Source organism: Mixophyes fleayi, unplaced genomic scaffold, assembly GCF_038048845.1.
Source record: "Mixophyes fleayi isolate aMixFle1 unplaced genomic scaffold, aMixFle1.hap1 Scaffold_147, whole genome shotgun sequence".
NCBI classification, from domain to species: Eukaryota; Metazoa; Chordata; class Amphibia; order Anura; family Limnodynastidae; genus Mixophyes; species Mixophyes fleayi.
The window spans coordinates 2,344-21,258 of NW_027445947.1; the positions used below are offsets into that span (position 1 = coordinate 2,344).

The 18,915-nt window shown below is 43.1% G+C and overlaps 1 protein-coding gene across 2 annotated transcripts in view; it reads left to right on the forward strand.

Annotated features, from left to right (window-relative positions):
* Positions 1–205: 205 nt before the first annotated feature.
* Positions 206–18,915, forward strand: part of CELF3 (CUGBP Elav-like family member 3) — a 30,411-nt gene continuing 11,701 nt past the window's right edge. For both annotated transcript variants that reach the window (XM_075194011.1, XM_075194012.1), the window contains exons 1-5: positions 206–274; positions 1,505–1,633; positions 2,215–2,294; positions 11,311–11,466; positions 11,594–11,753. In XM_075194011.1, coding sequence (XP_075050112.1) covers positions 226–274; positions 1,505–1,633; positions 2,215–2,294; positions 11,311–11,466; positions 11,594–11,753 — 574 coding nt within the window. In that variant the 5' untranslated portion in view covers positions 206–225. The remainder of the gene's footprint in view (positions 275–1,504; positions 1,634–2,214; positions 2,295–11,310; positions 11,467–11,593; positions 11,754–18,915) is intronic.

An 18,915-nucleotide genomic window follows, 5' to 3' on the forward strand; every position in this document is an offset into this window, starting at 1 on the left:
GCGGTACAATGGGTGTATAATATGATGTGACATCTGGCTACAATGCTACTTACAGTATACTGCTATATATGACCATCAGTATCCCACTATTGTAATACGTTAAAGTGACCCAATCAAAGAATATGGATAAATTCATATATAGACACTGAAATAGACTTTATATACTGTAATTACGTAATATAATTGTAAACTTGGATACTTGAACAACGTGATTTTATTTTCCAGATGAATCGACCAATTCAGGTGAAACCCGCAGACAGTGAGAGTCGAGGAGGTAGGTACCCTTCCCCAAATTATCACTTGTCTGTCCCCTGACACATATAGACATCTCCAGCTGTATATATCACCCCATCGTCTTATATATATCACCCCATCGTCTTATATATATCACCCCTCTTCTTATATATATCACCCCTCTTCTTATATATATCACCCCATCGTCTTATATATATCACCCCATCGTCTTATATATATCACCCCTCTTCTTATATATATCACCCCATCGTCTTATATATATCACCCCATCGTCTTATATATATCACCCCTCTTCTTATATATATCACCCCTCTTCTTATATATATATCACCCCATCGTCTTATATATATATCACCCATCGTCTTATATATATCACCCCATCGTCTTATATATATCACCCCATCGTCTTATATATATCACCCCATCGTCTTATATATATCACCCCTCTTCTTATATATATCACCCATCTTCTTCTATATATCACCCATCCTCTTATATATGTATCACCCATATTATTATATATCGCCCTCTTTGTGCCCCTCACGCCCTCCTCTATGTTACGTTACTATATATATATATATATATATATATATATATATATAGATATATATATATATATATATATATAACCCATCTTCTTCTATATATCACCCATCGTCTTATATATATTACCCCCCCCGTCTTATATATATCACCTATCTTATATGTATATATATATATCACCCATCGTCTTATATATATATCACCCATCGTCTTATATATATTACCCCCCCCGTCTTATATATATCACCTATCTTATATGTATATATATATCACCCATCGTCTTATATATATCACCCATCTTATATATATCACCCATCGTCTTATATATATTATTCCCCCCGTCTTATATATATCACCCATCTTATATATATATATATATATATATATATATATATATATATATATATATATATCACCCGTCGTCTTATATATATTACCCTCCCCCGTCTTATATATATCACCCATCTTATATATATATATATCACCCATCGTCTTATATATATTACCCTCCCCCGTCTTATATATATCACCCATCTTATATATATATATATATATATCACCCATCGTCTTATATATATTACCCCCCCCGTCTTATATATATCACCCATCTTATATATATATATATCACCCATCGTCTTATATATATCACCCTCCTCCATGTTATGTACTATATATCTGTATAACCCCGGCGTTCTCCTGTATACAGAGGACCGGAAGCTTTTTGTCGGGATGTTGGGCAAACAACAGACGGATGAGGACGTCCGGAGGATGTTTGAACCTTTTGGAAATATTGATGAATGCACCGTCCTGCGGGGGCCGGATGGGACCAGCAAAGGTAAATCTATCACCTGTAGCGCAGACTGACGTGTGCGTCCTTCACCTGTCGGTGGGGCTTATTCACTAACATGTACATGCAGATAGTGACCATCCAGCAACTAGAGTATATCTGTCTTCCACAAGTCAGACAACAGGTCTCACTTCTGCTGAAGGGCGTCATGCTTTTCAATAGGTATCTTCGCCCATTGATAAATGAGCTAGATGATTATTTGATTAGTGAAGAGCGAGTCTACCTGACGCCTTTCGCTCTCTCTGATTGCACTAAGGCAGAGAAACGCGTTTCAAGGGAATGTTACTCAATGTAAAACAAATCTCCGTACAGAGATAAATGTGATACAGAGAGTCCCAGTGTCCACTCACACTCACCATTTCATGCCTGGCCCCCAGTGCTCGGCGCACTTCTGAGTAGTATTCGTTGTGCAGGATATAACTCCCCCAGACTATACTATAAAGGCTTCTACCCCTATATAACCCCCCAGACACACACCAGTCCCTGTTCCTCAGTCATATCATCACTGTGCTGTGTAGTATTACTGTGCTGTTGGTGTGTTGTAGTAATGTGGTATCTCCCACACTTAGGTTGTGCATTTGTGAAGTTTCAGACACACACAGAAGCACAGGCTGCCATTAATACGCTGCACGGGAGTCGGACTCTGCCGGTAAGTGTACAGTGCTGTGTACACTGTTTGTGTGTGTACAGTGCTGTGTATACGGTGTGTGTACATTGCTGTGTATACTGTCTGTGTACAGTTCTGTGTACAGTGTGTGTGTACAGTGCTGTGTACACTGTGTGTTTATAGTGCTGTTTATACTGTGTGTGTATAGTGCTGTGTATACTGTGTGTGTACAGTGCTGTGTACACTGTGTGTGTGCAGTGCTGTACTGTGTATGGTATGACAATATACTCTGTGCTGTGTGATATCACAGTATACTCTGCAGTGTATGGTATGACAGCATACTCTGTGCTGTGTATTATATGACAGTATACTCTGTGCTGTGTATGGTATGACAGTATACTCTGTGCTGTGTGTGATATAACAGTATACTCTGTGCTGTGTGTGGAATGACAGTATACTTTGTGCTGTGTGTAGTATTACAGTATACTCTGTGTTGTGTGTGATATGACAGTATACTCTGTGCTGTGTATTAGATGACAGTATACTCTGTGCTCTGTGTGATATAACAGTATACTCTGTGCTGTGTGTGATATGACAGTATACTCTGTGCAGTGTGTGATATGACAGTATACTCTGTGCTGTGTATGGTATGACAGTATACTCTGTGCTGTGTGTGATATGACAGTATACTCTGTGCAGTGTGTGATATGACAGTATACTCTGTGCTGTGTATGGTATGACAGTATACTCTGTGCAGTGTGTGATATGACAGTATACTCTGTGCTGTGTGTGATATGACAGTATACTCTGTGCAGTGTGTGATATAACAGTATACTCTGTGCTGTGTGTGATATGACAGTATACTCTGTGCTGTGTGTGATATGACAGTATACTCTATGCTGTGTGTGTTATAACAGTATACTCTGTGCTGTGAGTGATATGACAGTATACTCTGTGCTGTGTGTGATATGACAGTATACTATGTGCTGTGTGTGATATAACAGTATACTCTGTGCAGTGTGTGATATGACAGTATACTATGTGCTGTGTGTGATATGACAGTATACTATGTGCTGTGTGTGATATAACAGTATACTCTGTGCTGTGTGTGGTATGACAGTATACTCTGTGCAGTGTGTGATATAACAGTATACTCTGTGCTGTGTGTGATAGAACAGTATACTATGTGCTGTGTGTGATATAACAGTATACTCTGTGCTGTGTGTGGTATGACAGTATACTCTGTGCAGTGTGTGATATAACAGTATACTCTGTGCTGTGTGTGATATGACAGTATACTCTGTGCTGTGTGTGATATGACAGTATACTCTGTGCTCTGTGTGATATAACAGTATACTCTGTGCTGTGTGTGGTATTACAGTATACTCTGTGCGTTGTGTGATATGACAGTATACTCTGTGCTGTGTGTGATATGACAGTATACTCTGTGCTGTGTGTGATATGACAGTATACCCTGTGCTGTGTGTGATATGACAGTATACTCTGTGCTGTGTGTGGTATGACAGTATACTCTGTGCAGTGTGTGATATAACAGTATACTCTGTGCTGTGTGTGATATGACAGTATACTCTGTGCTGTGTGTGATATGACAGTATACTCTGTGCTGTGTGTGATATGACAGTATACTCTGTGCTCTGTGTGATATAACAGTATACTCTGTGCTGTGTGTGATATGACAGTATACTCTGTGCAGTGTGTGATATGACAGTATACTCTGTGCAGTGTGTGATATGACAGTATACTCTGTGCTGTGTGTGATATGACAGTATACTCTGTGCTGTGTGTGATATGACAGTATACCCTGTGCTGTGTGTGGAATTACAGTATACTTTGTGCTGTGTGTAGTATTACAGTATACTCTGTGCTGTGTGTAGTATTACAGTATACTCTGTGCTGTGTGTGGTATTACAGTATACTCTGTGCTGTGTGTAGTATTACAGTATACTCTGTGATGTGTGTAGTATTACAGTATACTTTGTGCTGTGTGTGATATGACAGTATACTCTGTGTTGTGTGTAGTTTTACAGTATACTCTGTGCTGTGTGTAATAAGACAGTATACTCTGTGCTGTGTATTAGATGACAGTATACTCTGAGTTGTGTGTGATATGACAGTATACTCTGTGCTGTGTATTAGATGACAGTATACTCTGTGCTGTGTGTGATATGACAGTATACTCTGTGCAGTGTGTAGTATTACAGTATACTCTGTTTTGCATGTAGTTTTACAGTATACTCTGTGCTGTGTGTGATATGACAGTATACTATGTGTTGTGTGTGATATGACAGTATACTTTGGGCTGTGTGTGGTATGACAGTATACTCTGTGTTGTGTGTGATATGACAGTATACTCTGTGCTGTGTGTGGTATTACAGTATACTTTGTGCTGTGTGTGGTATTACAGTATACTCTGTGCTGTGTGTAGTATTACAGTATACTCTGTGTTGTGTGTGATATGACAGTATACTCTGTGCTGTGTGTGGTATGACAGTATACTCTGTGCTGTGTGTAGTATTACAGTATACTTTGTGTTGTGTGTGATATGACAGTATACTCTGTGTTGTGTGTGATATGACAGTATACTCTGTGCTGTGTGTGGTATGACAGTATACTCTGTGCTGTGTGTAGTATTACAGTATACTTTGTGCTGTGTGTAGTATTACAGTATACTCTGTGTTGTGTGTGATATGACAGTATACTCTGTGCTGTGTGTGGTATGACAGTATACTCTGTGCTGTGTGTAGTATTACAGTATACTTTGTGCTGTGTGTAGTATTACAGTATACTCTGTGTTGTGTGTGATATGACAGTATACTCTGTGCTGTGTGTGGTATGACAGTATACTCTGTGCTGTGTGTAGTATTACAGTATACTTTGTGTTGTGTGTGATATGACAGTATACTCTGTGTTGTGTGTGATATGACAGTATACTCTGTGCTGTGTGTGGTATGACAGTATACTCTGTGCTGTGTGTAGTATTACAGTATACTTTGTGTTGTGTGTGATATGACAGTATACTCTGTGCTGTGTGTGGTATTACAGTGTACTCTGTGTTGTGTGTGATATGACAGTATACTCTGTGCTGTGTGTGGTATGACAGTATACTCTGTGCTGTGTGTAGTATTACAGTATACTCTGTGTTGTGTGGGATATGACAGTATACTCTGTGTTGTGTGTGATATGACAGTATACTCTGTGCTGTGTGTGGTATGACAGTATACTCTGTGCTGTGTGTAGTATTACAGTATACTCTGTGCTGTGTGTGGTATTACAGTATACTCTGTGCTGTGTGTAGTATGACATTATACTCTGTGCTGTGTGTGGTATTACAGTATACTCTGTGCTGTGTGTAGTATTACAGTATACTCCGCACTGTGTGTGGTATTACAGTATACTCTGTGCTGTGTGTGGTATTACAGTGTACTCTGTGCTGTGTGTGGTATTACAGTATACTCTGTGCTGTGTGTGTGATATGACAGTATACTCTGTGCTGTGTGTGGTATGACAGTATACTCTGTGCTGTGTGTGGTATGACAGTATACTCTGTGCAGTGTGTGATATGACAGTATACTCTGTGCTGTGTGTGGTATTACAGTATACTCTGTGCTGTGTGTAGTATTACAGTATACTCTGTGCTGTGTGTGGTATTACAGTATACTCTGTGCTGTGTGTGGTATTACAGTATACTCTGTGCTGTGTGTAGTATTACAGTATACTCTGTGCTGTGTGTGGTATTACAGTATACTCTGTGCTGTGTGTGGTATTACAGTATACTCTGTGCTGTGTGTAGTATTACAGTATACTCTGTGCTGTGTGTGGTATTACAGTGTACTCTGTGCTGTGTGTGGTATTACAGTGTACTCTGTGCTGTGTGTGGTATTACAGTATACTCTGTGCTGTGTGTGGTATTACAGTATACTCTGTGCTGTGTGTAGTATTACAGTATACTCTGTGCTGTGTGTGGTATTACAGTGTACTCTGTGCTGTGTGTGGTATTACAGTGTACTCTGTGCTGTGTGTGGTATTACAGTATACTCTGTGCTGTGTGTAGTATTACAGTATACTCTGTGCTGTGTGTGGTATTACAGTATACTCTGTGCTGTGTGTGGTATTACAGTATACTCTGTGCTGTGTGTGGTATTACAGTATACTCTGTGCTGTGTGTGGTATGACAGTATACTCTGTGCTGTGTGTAGTATTACAGTATACTTTGTGTTGTGTGTGATATGACAGTATACTCTGTGTTGTGTGTGATATGACAGTATACTCTGTGCTGTGTGTGGTATGACAGTATACTCTGTGCTGTGTGTAGTATTACAGTATACTTTGTGTTGTGTGTGATATGACAGTATACTCTGTGCTGTGTGTGGTATTACAGTGTACTCTGTGTTGTGTGTGATATGACAGTATACTCTGTGCTGTGTGTGGTATGACAGTATACTCTGTGCTGTGTGTAGTATTACAGTATACTCTGTGTTGTGTGGGATATGACAGTATACTCTGTGTTGTGTGTGATATGACAGTATACTCTGTGCTGTGTGTGGTATGACAGTATACTCTGTGCTGTGTGTAGTATTACAGTATACTCTGTGCTGTGTGTGGTATTACAGTATACTCTGTGCTGTGTGTAGTATGACATTATACTCTGTGCTGTGTGTGGTATGACAGTATACTCTGTGCAGTGTGTGATATGACAGTATACTCTGTGCTGTGTGTAGTATTACAGTATACTTTGTGTTGTGTGTGATATGACAGTATACTCTGTGCTGTGTGTGGTATTACAGTGTACTCTGTGTTGTGTGTGATATGACAGTATACTCTGTGCTGTGTGTGGTATGACAGTATACTCTGTGCTGTGTGTAGTATTACAGTATACTCTGTGTTGTGTGGGATATGACAGTATACTCTGTGTTGTGTGTGATATGACAGTATACTCTGTGCTGTGTGTGGTATGACAGTATACTCTGTGCTGTGTGTAGTATTACAGTATACTCTGTGCTGTGTGTGGTATTACAGTATACTCTGTGCTGTGTGTAGTATGACATTATACTCTGTGCTGTGTGTGGTATTACAGTATACTCTGTGCTGTGTGTAGTATTACAGTATACTCCGCACTGTGTGTGGTATTACAGTATACTCTGTGCTGTGTGTAGTATTACAGTATACTCTGTGCTGTGTGTGGTATTACAGTATACTCTGTGCTGTGTGTGGTATTACAGTATACTCTGTGCTGTGTGTAGTATTACAGTATACTCTGTGCTGTGTGTGGTATTACAGTGTACTCTGTGCTGTGTGTGGTATTACAGTATACTCTGTGCTGTGTGTAGTATTACAGTATACTCTGTGCTGTGTGTGGTATTACAGTATACTCTGTGCAGTGTGTAGTATTACAGTATACTCTGTGCTGTGTGTGGTATTACAGTATACTCTGTGCTGTGTGTGGTATTACAGTATACTCTGTGCTGTGTGTAGTATTACAGTATACTCTGTGCTGTGTGTGGTATTACAGTGTACTCTGTGCTGTGTGTGGTATGACAGTATACTCTGTGCTGTGTGTAGTATTACAGTATACTCTGTGCTGTGTGTAGTATTACAGTATACTCTGTGCTGTGTGTGGTATGACAGTATACTCTGTGCTGTGTGTGGTATTACAGTATACTCTGTGCTGTGTGTGGTATTACAGTGTACTCTGTACTGTGTGTGGTATGACAGTATACTCTGTGCTGTGTGTAGTATTACAGTATACTCTGTGCTGTGTGTAGTATTACAGTATACTCTGTGCTGTGTGTGGTATGACAGTATACTCTGTGCTGTGTGTGGTATTACAGTATACTCTGTGCTGTGTGTAGTATTACAGTATACTCTGTGCTGTGTGTGGTATTACAGTATACTCTGTGCTGTGTGTAGTATTACAGTATACTCTGTGCTGTGTGTAGTATTACAGTATACTCTGTGCTGTGTGTGGTATGACAGTATACTCTGTGCTGTGTGTGGTATGACAGTGTACTCTGTGCTGTGTGTGGTATTACAGTGTACTCTGTGCTGTGTGTGGTATTACAGTGTACTCTGTGCTGTGTGTGATATGACAGTATACTCTGTGCTGTGTGTGGTATTACAGTGTACTCTGTGCTGTGTGTGATATGACAGTATACTCTGTGCTGTGTGTGGTATTACAGTATACTCTGTGCTGTGTGTAGTATTACAGTATACTCTGTGCTGTGTGTGGTATTACAGTATACTCTGTGCTGTGTGTAGTATTACAGTATACTCTGTGCTGTGTGTAGTATTACAGTATACTCTGTGCTGTGTGTAGTATTACAGTGTACTCTGTGCTGTGTGTGGTATTACAGTGTACTCTGTGCTGTGTGTGGTATTACAGTATACTCTGTGCTGTGTGTGGTATTACAGTATACTCTGTGCTGTGTGTGGTATTACAGTGTACTCTGTGCTGTGTGTGGTATTACAGTATACTCTGTGCTGTGTGTGGTATTACAGTGTACTCTGTGCTGTGTGTGGTATGACAGTATACTCTGTGCTGTGTGTAGTATTACAGTGTACTCTGTGCTGTGTGTGGTATTACAGTATACTCTGTGCTGTGTGTAGTATTACAGTATACTCTGTGCTGTGTGTGGTATTACAGTATACTCTGTGCTGTGTGTGGTATTACAGTATACTCTGTGCTGTGTGTGGTATTACAGTGTACTCTGTGCTGTGTGTGGTATTACAGTGTACTCTGTGCTGTGTGTGGTATTACAGTATACTCTGTGCTGTGTGTAGTATTACAGTATACTCTGTGCTGTGTGTGGTATTACAGTGTACTCTGTGCTGTGTGTGGTATGACAGTATACTCTGTGCTGTGTGTGGTATTACAGTATACTCTGTGCTGTGTGTAGTATTACAGTGTACTCTGTGCTGTGTGTGGTATTACAGTGTACTCTGTGCTGTGTGTGGTATTACAGTATACTCTCTGCTGTGTGTGGTATTACAGTGTACTCTGTGCTGTGTGTGGTATTACAGTATACTCTGTGCTGTGTGTGGTATGACAGTATACTCTGTGCTGTGTGTGGTATGACAGTATACTCTGTGCTGTGTGTGGTATGACAGTATACTCTGTGCTGTGTGTGGTATGACAGTATACTCTGTGCTGTGTGTAGTATTACAGTGTACTCTGTGCTGTGTGTGGTATGACAGTATACTCTGTGCTGTGTGTGGTATTACAGTGTACTCTGTGCTGTGTGTAGTATTACAGTGTACTCTGTGCTGTGTGTGGTATGACAGTATACTCTGTGCTGTGTGTGGTATGACAGTATACTCTGTGCTGTGTGTAGTATTACAGTGTACTCTGTGCTGTGTGTGGTATGACAGTATACTCTGTGCTGTGTGTGGTATTACAGTGTACTCTGTGCTGTGTGTAGTATTACAGTGTACTCTGTGCTGTGTGTAGTATTACAGTATACTCTGTGCTGTGTGTGGTATGACAGTATACTCTGTGCTGTGTGTGGTATGACAGTATACTCTGTGCTGTGTGTAGTATTACAGTGTACTCTGTGCTGTGTGTGGTATGACAGTATACTCTGTGCTGTGTGTGGTATTACAGTGTACTCTGTGCTGTGTGTAGTATTACAGTGTACTCTGTGCTGTGTGTGGTATTACAGTATACTCTGTGCTGTGTGTGGTATTACAGTATACTCTGTGCTGTGTGTGGTATTACAGTGTACTCTGTGCTGTGTGTAGTATTACAGTGTACTCTGTGCTGTGTGTAGTATTACAGTGTACTCTGTGCTGTGTGTGGTATGACAGTATACTCTGTGCTGTGTGTGATATGACAGTATACTCTGTGCTGTGTGTGGTATTACAGTGTACTCTGTGCTGTGTGTGGTATTACAGTATACTCTGTGCTGTGTGTGGTATTACAGTATACTCTGTGCTGTGTGTGGTATTACAGTGTACTCTGTGCTGTGTGTGGTATTACAGTGTACTCTGTGCTGTGTGTGGTATTACAGTATACTCTGTGCTGTGTGTGGTATTACAGTGTACTCTGTGCTGTGTGTAGTATTACAGTGTACTCTGTGCTGTGTGTGGTATTACAGTATACTCTGTGCTGTGTGTAGTATTACAGTATACTCTGTGCTGTGTGTGGTATGACAGTATACTCTGTGCTGTGTGTGGTATTACAGTGTACTCTGTGCTGTGTGTGGTATTACAGTATACTCTGTGCTGTGTGTGGTATTACAGTATACTCTGTGCTGTGTGTGGTATTACAGTGTACTCTGTGCTGTGTGTGGTATTACAGTGTACTCTGTGCTGTGTGTAGTATTACAGTATACTCTGTGCTGTGTGTGGTATTACAGTATACTCTGTGCAGTGTGTGGTATTACAGTGTACTCTGTGCTGTGTGTGGTATTACAGTATACTCTGTGCTGTGTGTAGTATTACAGTATACTCTGTGCTGTGTGTAGTATTACAGTGTACTCTGTGCTGTGTGTGGTATTACAGTATACTCTGTGCTGTGTGTGGTATTACAGTATACTCTGTGCTGTGTGTGGTATTACAGTATACTCTGTGCTGTGTGTGGTATTACAGTATACTCTGTGCTGTGTGTGGTATTACAGTATACTCTGTGCTGTGTGTGGTATTACAGTATACTCTGTGCTGTGTGTAGTATTACAGTATACTCTGTGCTGTGTGTGGTATTACAGTATACTCTGTGCTGTGTGTGGTATTACAGTGTACTCTGTGCTGTGTGTAGTATTACAGTATACTCTGTGCTGTGTGTAGTATTACAGTATACCCTGTGCTGTGTGTGGTATTACAGTGTACTCTGTGCTGTGTGTGGTATGACAGTATACTCTGTGCTGTGTGTAGTATTACAGTATACTCTGTGCTGTGTGTGGTATTACAGTGTACTCTGTGCTGTGTGTGATATGACAGTATACTCTGTGCTGTGTGTAGTATTACAGTATACTCTGTGCTGTGTGTGGTATTACAGTGTACTCTGTGCTGTGTGTAGTATTACAGTGTACTCTGTGCTCTGCAGGGCGCCTCCTCCAGTCTGGTAGTAAAGTTTGCAGACACAGAGAAGGAGCGGGGTCTGCGCAGGATGCAGCAAGTGGCCAATCAGCTTGGGATGTTCAGTCCCATCGCCCTCCAGTTTGGGGCGTACAGCGCCTATACACAGGCAGTAAGTGACCAGGTGAGTTCAGCCTCCTCTTTTTATCTGTGTATGACATCATGACATCATCACTGTGACATCATCACTGTGACATCACTGACGTCTGTGTCATCGTGTAACACTTGTCCTGTCCTTCTGCCCCCCACAGCTCATGCAGCAGCAGGCCGCCCTGGTGGCCGCTCACAGCGCTTACCTCAACCCCATGGCCACCATGGCCGCCGTCCAGATGCAACAAATGGCGACAATCAATCCCAACGGAATCATAACTGCTCCCATCACTCCGATAACCCCCATTACGTCCTCTTCAGGTGACACCGCGCTCTAAGCATCTACTAGAGAGTAGGGATCACCGAGTGTACAGAGATCAGGAGAGAGTAGGGATCACCGAGTGTACAGAGATCAGGAGAGAGTAGGGATCACCGAGTGTACAGAGATCAGGAGAGAGTAGGGATCACCGAGTGTACAGAGATCAGGAGAGAGTAGGGATCACCGAGTGTACAGAGATCAGGAGAGAGTAGGGATCACCGAGTGTACAGAGATCAGGAGAGAGTAGGGATCACCGAGTGTACAGAGATCAGGAGAGAGAAGGGATCACCGAGTGTACAGAGATCAGGAGAGAGTAGGGATCTCAGAGTATACAGAGATCAGGAGAGAGTAGGGATCACCGAGTGTACAGAGATCAGGAGAGAGAAGAGATCACCGAGTGTACAGAGATCAGGAGAGAGTAGGGATCACCGAGTGTACAGAGATCAGGAGACAGAAGGGATGTCAGAGTATACAGAGATCAGGAGAGAGTAGGGATCACTGAGTGTACAGAGATCAGGAGAGAGTAGGGATCACTGAGTGTACAGAGATCAGGAGAGAGTAGGGATCACCGAGTATACAGACATCAGGAGAGAGTAGAGATCTCAGAGTATCCAGAGATCAGGAGAGAGTAGGGATCACCGAGTGTACAGAGATCAGGAGAGAGTAGGGATCACCGAGTGTATAGAGATCAGGAGAGAGTAGGGATCTCAGAGTGTACAGTGATCAGGAGAGAGTAGGGATCTCAGAGTGTACAGAGATCAGGAGAGAGTAGAGATCTCACAGTGTACAGAGATCAGGAGAGAGTAGGGATCACCGAGTGTACAGAGATCAGGAGAGAGTAGGGATCTCAGCGTGCACAGTGATCAGGAGAGAGTAGGGATCTCAGAGTGTACAGAGATCAGGAGAGAGTAGGGATCTCAGAGTGTACAGAGATCAGGAGAGAGTAGAGATCTCAGAGTGTACAGAGATCAGGAGAGAGTAGGGATCTCAGAGTGTACAGAGATCAGGAGAGAGTAGGGATCACCGAGTGTACAGAGATCAGGAGAGAGTAGGGATCTCAGAATGCACAGTGATCAGGAGAGAGTAGGGATCTCAGAGTGTACAGGAGTCAGGCGAGTGTAGGGATCTCTGAGTGTGTCGGAATCATGAGAGAGTAGGGATCTCAGAGTGTATATAGATAAGGAGAGTCTAGGGATTTCAGAGTATATAGGAACCAGGAGAGAGTGGGATCTCAGAGTGTACAGAGATCAAGAGAGAGTAGGGATCTCAGAGCGTACAGGAATCAGGAGAGAGTAGGGATCTCAGAGTGTACGGAGATCAAGAGAGAGTAGGGATCTCAGAGTGTACAGAGATAAGGAGAGACTAGGGATTTCAGAATATACAGGAGCCAGGAGAGAGTAGGGATCTCAGAGTGTACAGAGATCAAGAGAGAGTAGGGATCTCAGAGCCTACAGGAATCAGGAGCATGTAGGGATCTCAGAGTGTAGAGAGATCAAGAGAGAGTAGGGATCTCAGAGTGTACAGGGTTTAGGAGAGAGTAGGGATCTCAGAGTTTACAGAGATTAGGAAATAGTAGGGATTTCAGAGTATACAGGAGTCAGGAGACAGTAGGGATTTCATAGTTTACAGGGATCAGGAGAGAGTAGGGATCTCAGAGTGTACATAGATAAGGAGAGACTAGTGATTTCAAAATATATAGAAATCAGGAGAGAGTAGGGAACTCAAAGTGTACAGAGATCAAGAGAGAGTAGGGATCTCAGAGCGTACAGGAATCAGGAGAGTGTAGGGATCTCAGAGTGTTGAGAGATCAAGAGAGAGTAGGGATCTCAGAGTGTACAGGGATCAGGAGACAGAAGGGATGTCAGAGTGTACAGAGATCAGGAGAGAGTAGGGATCTAGAGTGTACAGAGATTAGGCGAGTGTAGGGATCTCCGAGTGTATCGGAATCATGAGAGATAAGGGATCTCAGAGTGTATATAGATAAGGAGAGACTAGGGATTTCAGAGTATATAGGAATCAGGAGAGAGTAGAGATCTCAGAGTGTACAGAGATCAGGAGAGAGTAGGGATCTCAGAGTGTACAGAGATCAGGAGAGAGTAGGGATCACCGAGTGTACAGAGATCAGGAGAGAGTAGGGATCTCAGAGTGCACAGTGATCAGGAGAGAGTAGGGATCTCAGAGTGTACAGGAGTCAGGCGAGTGTAGGGATCTCTGAGTGTATCGGAATCATGAGAGAGTAGGGATCTCAGAGTGTATATAGATAAGGAGAGACTAGGGATTTCAGAGTATATAGGAACCAGGAGAGAGTGGGGATCTCAGAGTGTACAGAGATTAAGAGAGAGTAGGGATCTCAGAGCATACAGGAATCAGGAGAGAGTAGGGATCTCAGAGTGTACAGAGATCAAGAGAGAGTAGGGATCTCAGAGTGTACAGAGATAAGGAGAGACTAGGGATTTCAGAGTAAACAGGAGTCAGGAGAGAGTAGGGATCTCAGAGTGTACAGAGATCAAGAGAGAGTAGGGATCTCAGAGCGTACAGGAATCAGGAGCATGTAGGGATCTCAGAGTGTAGAGAGATCAAGAGAGAGTAGGGATCTCAGAGTGTACAGGGTTTAGGAGAGAGTAGGGATCTCAGAGTTTACAGAGATTAGGAAATAGTAGGGATTTCAGAGTATACAGGAGTCAGGAGACAGTAGGGATTTCATAGTTTACAGGGATCAGGAGAGAGTAGGGATCTCAGAGTGTACATAGATAAGGAGAGACTAGTGATTTCAAAATATATAGAAATCAGGAGAGAGTAGGGATCTCAGAGTGTACAGAGATCAAGAGAGAGTAGGGATCTCAGAGCGTACAGGAATCAGTAGAGTGTAGGGATCTCAGAGTGTGGAGAGATCAAGAGAGAGTAGGGATCTCAGAGTGTACAGGGATCAGGAGACAGAAGGGATGTCAGAGTGTACAGATATCAGGAGAGAGTAGGGATCTAGAGTGTGCAGAGATTAGGCAAGAGTAGGGATCTCTGAGTGTATCGGAATCATGAGTGAGTAGGGATCTCAGAATGTACAGAGATCAAGAGAGAGAAGGGATCTCAGAGCATATAGGAATCAGGACAGAGTAGGGATCTCAGAGTGTACAGTGATCAAGAGAGAGTAGGGATCTCAGAGCGTACAGGAATCAGGAGAGTGTAGGGATCTCAGAGTGTACAGAGATCAAAAAGAGTAGGGATCTCAGAGCGTATCGGAATCATGAGAGAGTAGGGATCTCAGAGTGTATATAGATAAGGAGAGACTAGGGATTTCAGAATATATAGGAATCAGGAGAGAGTAGGGATCTCAGAGTGTACAGAGATCAAGAGAGAGTAGGGATCTCAGAGCGTACAGGAATCAGGAGAGAGTAGGGATTTAGAGTGTACAGAGATCAAGAGAGAGTAGGGATCTCAGAGTGTACAGAGATAAGGAGAGACTAGGGATTTCAGAGTATACAGGAGTCAGGAGAGAGTAGGGATCTCAGAGTGTACAGATATCAAGAGAGAGTAGGGATCTCAGAGCGTACAGGGATCAGGAGAGTGTAGGGATCTCAGAGTGTAGAGACATCAAGAGAGAGAAAGGATCTCAGAGTGTACAGGGATCAGGAGAGATTAGGGATCTCATAATGTACAGAGATCAGGAGAGATTACGGATCTCAGAGTATACAGGAGTCAGGAGACAGTAGGGATTTCAGAGTGTACAGGGTTTAGGAGAGAGTAGGGATCTCAGAGTATACAGAGATCAGGAGAGAGTAGGGATCTCAGAGTGTACAGAGATCAGGAGAGAGTAGGGATTTTAGAGTGTACAGGGATCAGGAGAGAGTATTGATCTCAGAGTGTACAGGGATCAGGAGACAGTAGGGATTTCATAGTGTGCAGGGATCAGGAGAGAGTAGGGATCTCGGTGTGCACAGGGATCAGGAGAGAGTAGGGATCTCAGAGTGTATAGGGATCAGGAGAGAGTAGGGATCTCAGAGTGTACAGGGATCAGGAGACAGAAGGGATGTCAGAGTGTACAGATATCAGGAGAGAGTAGGGATCTAGAGTGTGCAGAGATTAGGCAAGAGTAGGGATCTCTGAGTGTATCGGAATCATGAGTGAGTAGGGATCTCAGAATGTACAGAGATCAAGAGAGAGAAGGGATCTCAGAGCATATAGGAATCAGGACAGAGTAGGGATCTCAGAGTGTACAGTGATCAAGAGAGAGTAGGGATCTCAGAGCGTACAGGAATCAGGAGAGTGTAGGGATCTCAGAGTGTACAGAGATCAAAAAGAGTAGGGATCTCAGAGCGTATCGGAATCATGAGAGAGTAGGGATCTCAGAGTGTATATAGATAAGGAGAGACTAGGGATTTCAGAGTATATAGGAATCAGGAGAGAGTAGGGATCTCAGAGTGTACAGAGATCAAGAGAGAGTAGGGATCTCAGAGCGTACAGGAATCAGGAGAGAGTAGGGATCTCAGAGTGTACAGAGATCAAGAGAGAGTAGGGATCTCAGAGTGTACAGAGATAAGGAGAGACTAGGGATTTCAGAGTATACAGGAGTCAGGAGAGAGTAGGGATCTCAGAGTGTACAGATATCAAGAGAGAGTAGGGATCTCAGAGCGTACAGGGATCAGGAGAGTGTAGGGATCTCAGAGTGTAGAGACATCAAGAGAGAGAAAGGATCTCAGAGTGTACAGGGATCAGGAGAGATTAGGGATCTCATAATGTACAGAGATCAGGAGAGATTACGGATCTCAGAGTATACAGGAGTCAGGAGATAGTAGGGATTTCAGAGTGTACAGGGTTTAGGAGAGAGTAGGGATCTCAGAGTATACAGAGATCAGGAGAGAGTAGGGATCTCAGAGTGTACAGAGATCAGGAGAGAGTAGGGATTTTAGAGTGTACAGGGATCAGGAGAGAGTATTGATCTCAGAGTGTACAGGGATCAGGAGACAGTAGGGATTTCATAGTGTGCAGGGATCAGGAGAGAGTAGGGATCTCGGTGTGCACAGGGATCAGGAGAGAGTAGGGATCTCAGAGTGTATAGGGATCAGGAGAGAGTAGGGATCTCAGAGTGTACAGGGATCAGGAGAGAGCAGAGATCTCAGAGTGTAGAGAGATCAGAAGAGAGTAGGGATGTCACAGTGTACAGAGATTAGGCGAGTGTAGGGATCTCCGAGTGTTTCAGAATCATGAGAGAGTAGGGATCTCAGAGTGTATATAGATAAGGAGAGACTAGGGATTTCAGGGTATATAGGAGTCAGGAGAGAGTAGGGATCTCAGAGTGTACAGAGATCAAGAGAGAGTAGGGATCTCAGAGCGTACAGGAATCAGGAGAGTGTAGGGATCTCAGAGTGTAGAGAGATCAAGAGAGAGTAGGGATCTCAGAGTGTACAGGGATCAGGAGAGATTAAAAATCTCAGAATGTACAGAGATCAGGAGAGAGTAGGGATCTCAGAGTATACAGGAGTCAGGAGACAGTAGGGATTTCAGAGTGTACAGGGTTTAGGAGAGAGTAGGGATCTCAGAGTGTACAGAGATCAGGAGAGAGTAGGGATCTCAGAGTGTACAGAGATCAGTAGAGAGTAGGGATTTTAGAGTGTACAGGGATCAGGAGAGAGTATTGATCTCAGAGTGTACAGGGATCAGGAGACAGTAGGGATTTCATAGTGTGCAGGGATCAGGAGAGAGTAGAGATCTCGGAGTGCACAGGGATCAGGAGAGAGTAGGGATCTCAGAGTGTACAGGGATCAGGAGACAGTAGGGATCTCAGAGTGTAGAGAGATCAGAATAGAGTAGGGATGTCACAGTGTACAGAGATCACGAGAGAGTAGGGATGTCACAGTGTACAGAGATCAGGAGAGAGTAGGGATCTCAGAGTGTACAGGGATCAGGAGACAGAAGGGATGTCAGAGTGTACAGAGATCAGGAGAGAGTAGGGATCTAAATTGTTCAGAGATTAGACGAGTGTAGGGATCTCCGAGTGTATCGGAATCATGAGAGAGTAGGGATCTCAGAGTGTATATAGATAAGGAGAGACTAGGGATTTCAGAGTATATAGGAATCAGGAGAGAGTAGGGATCTCAGAGTGTACAGAGATCAAGAGAGAGTAGGGATCTCAGAGCGTACAGGAATCAGGAGAGCGTAGGGATCTCAGAGTGTACAGAGATCAAGAGAGAGTAGGTATCTCAGAGTGTACAGAGATAAGGAGAGACTAGGGATTTCAGAGTATACAGGAGTCAGGAGAGAGTAAGGATCTCAGAGTGTACAGAGATCAAGAGAGAGTAGGGATCTCAGAGCGTACAGGAATCAGGAGAGTGTAGGGATCTCAGAGTGTAGAGAGATCAAGAGAGAGTAGGGATCTTAGAGTGTACAGGGATCAGGAGAGATTAAAAATCTCAGAATGTACAGAGATCAGGAGAGAGTAGGGATCTCAGAGTATACAGGAGTCAGGAGACAGTAGGGATTTCAGAGTGTACAGGGTTTAGGAGAGAGTAGGGATCTCAGAGTATACAGAGATCAGGAGAGAGTAGGGATCTCAGAGTGTACAGAGATCAGGAGAGAGTAGGGATTTTAGAGTGTACAGGGATCAGGAGACAGTAGGGATCTCAGAGTGTACAGGGATCAGGAGAGAGCAGAGATCTCAGAGTATAGAGAGATCAGGAGACAGAAGGGATATCAGAGTGTACAGAGATCAGGAGAGAGTAGGGATTTTAGAGTGTACAGGGATCAGGAGACAGTAGGGATCTCAGAGTGTACAGGGATTAGGAGAGAGCAGAGATCTCAGAGTGTAGAGAGATCAGGAGACAGAAGGGATGTGAGAGTGTACAGAGATCAGGAGAGAGTAGGGATCTAGAGTGTACAGATATTAGGCGAGTGTAGGGATCTCTGAATGTATCGGAATCATGAGAGAGTAGGGATCTCAGAGTGTATATAGATAAGGAGAGACTAGGGATTTCAGACTATATAGGAATCAGGAGAGAGTAGGGATCTCAGAGTGTACAGAGATCAAGAGAGAGTAGGGATCTCAGAGCATACAGGGATCAGGAGAGAGTAGGGATCTCAGAGTATACAGAGATCAAGAGAGAGTAGGGATCTCAGAGTGTACAGAGATAAGGAGAGACTAGGGATTTCAGAGTATACAGGAGTAAGGAGAGA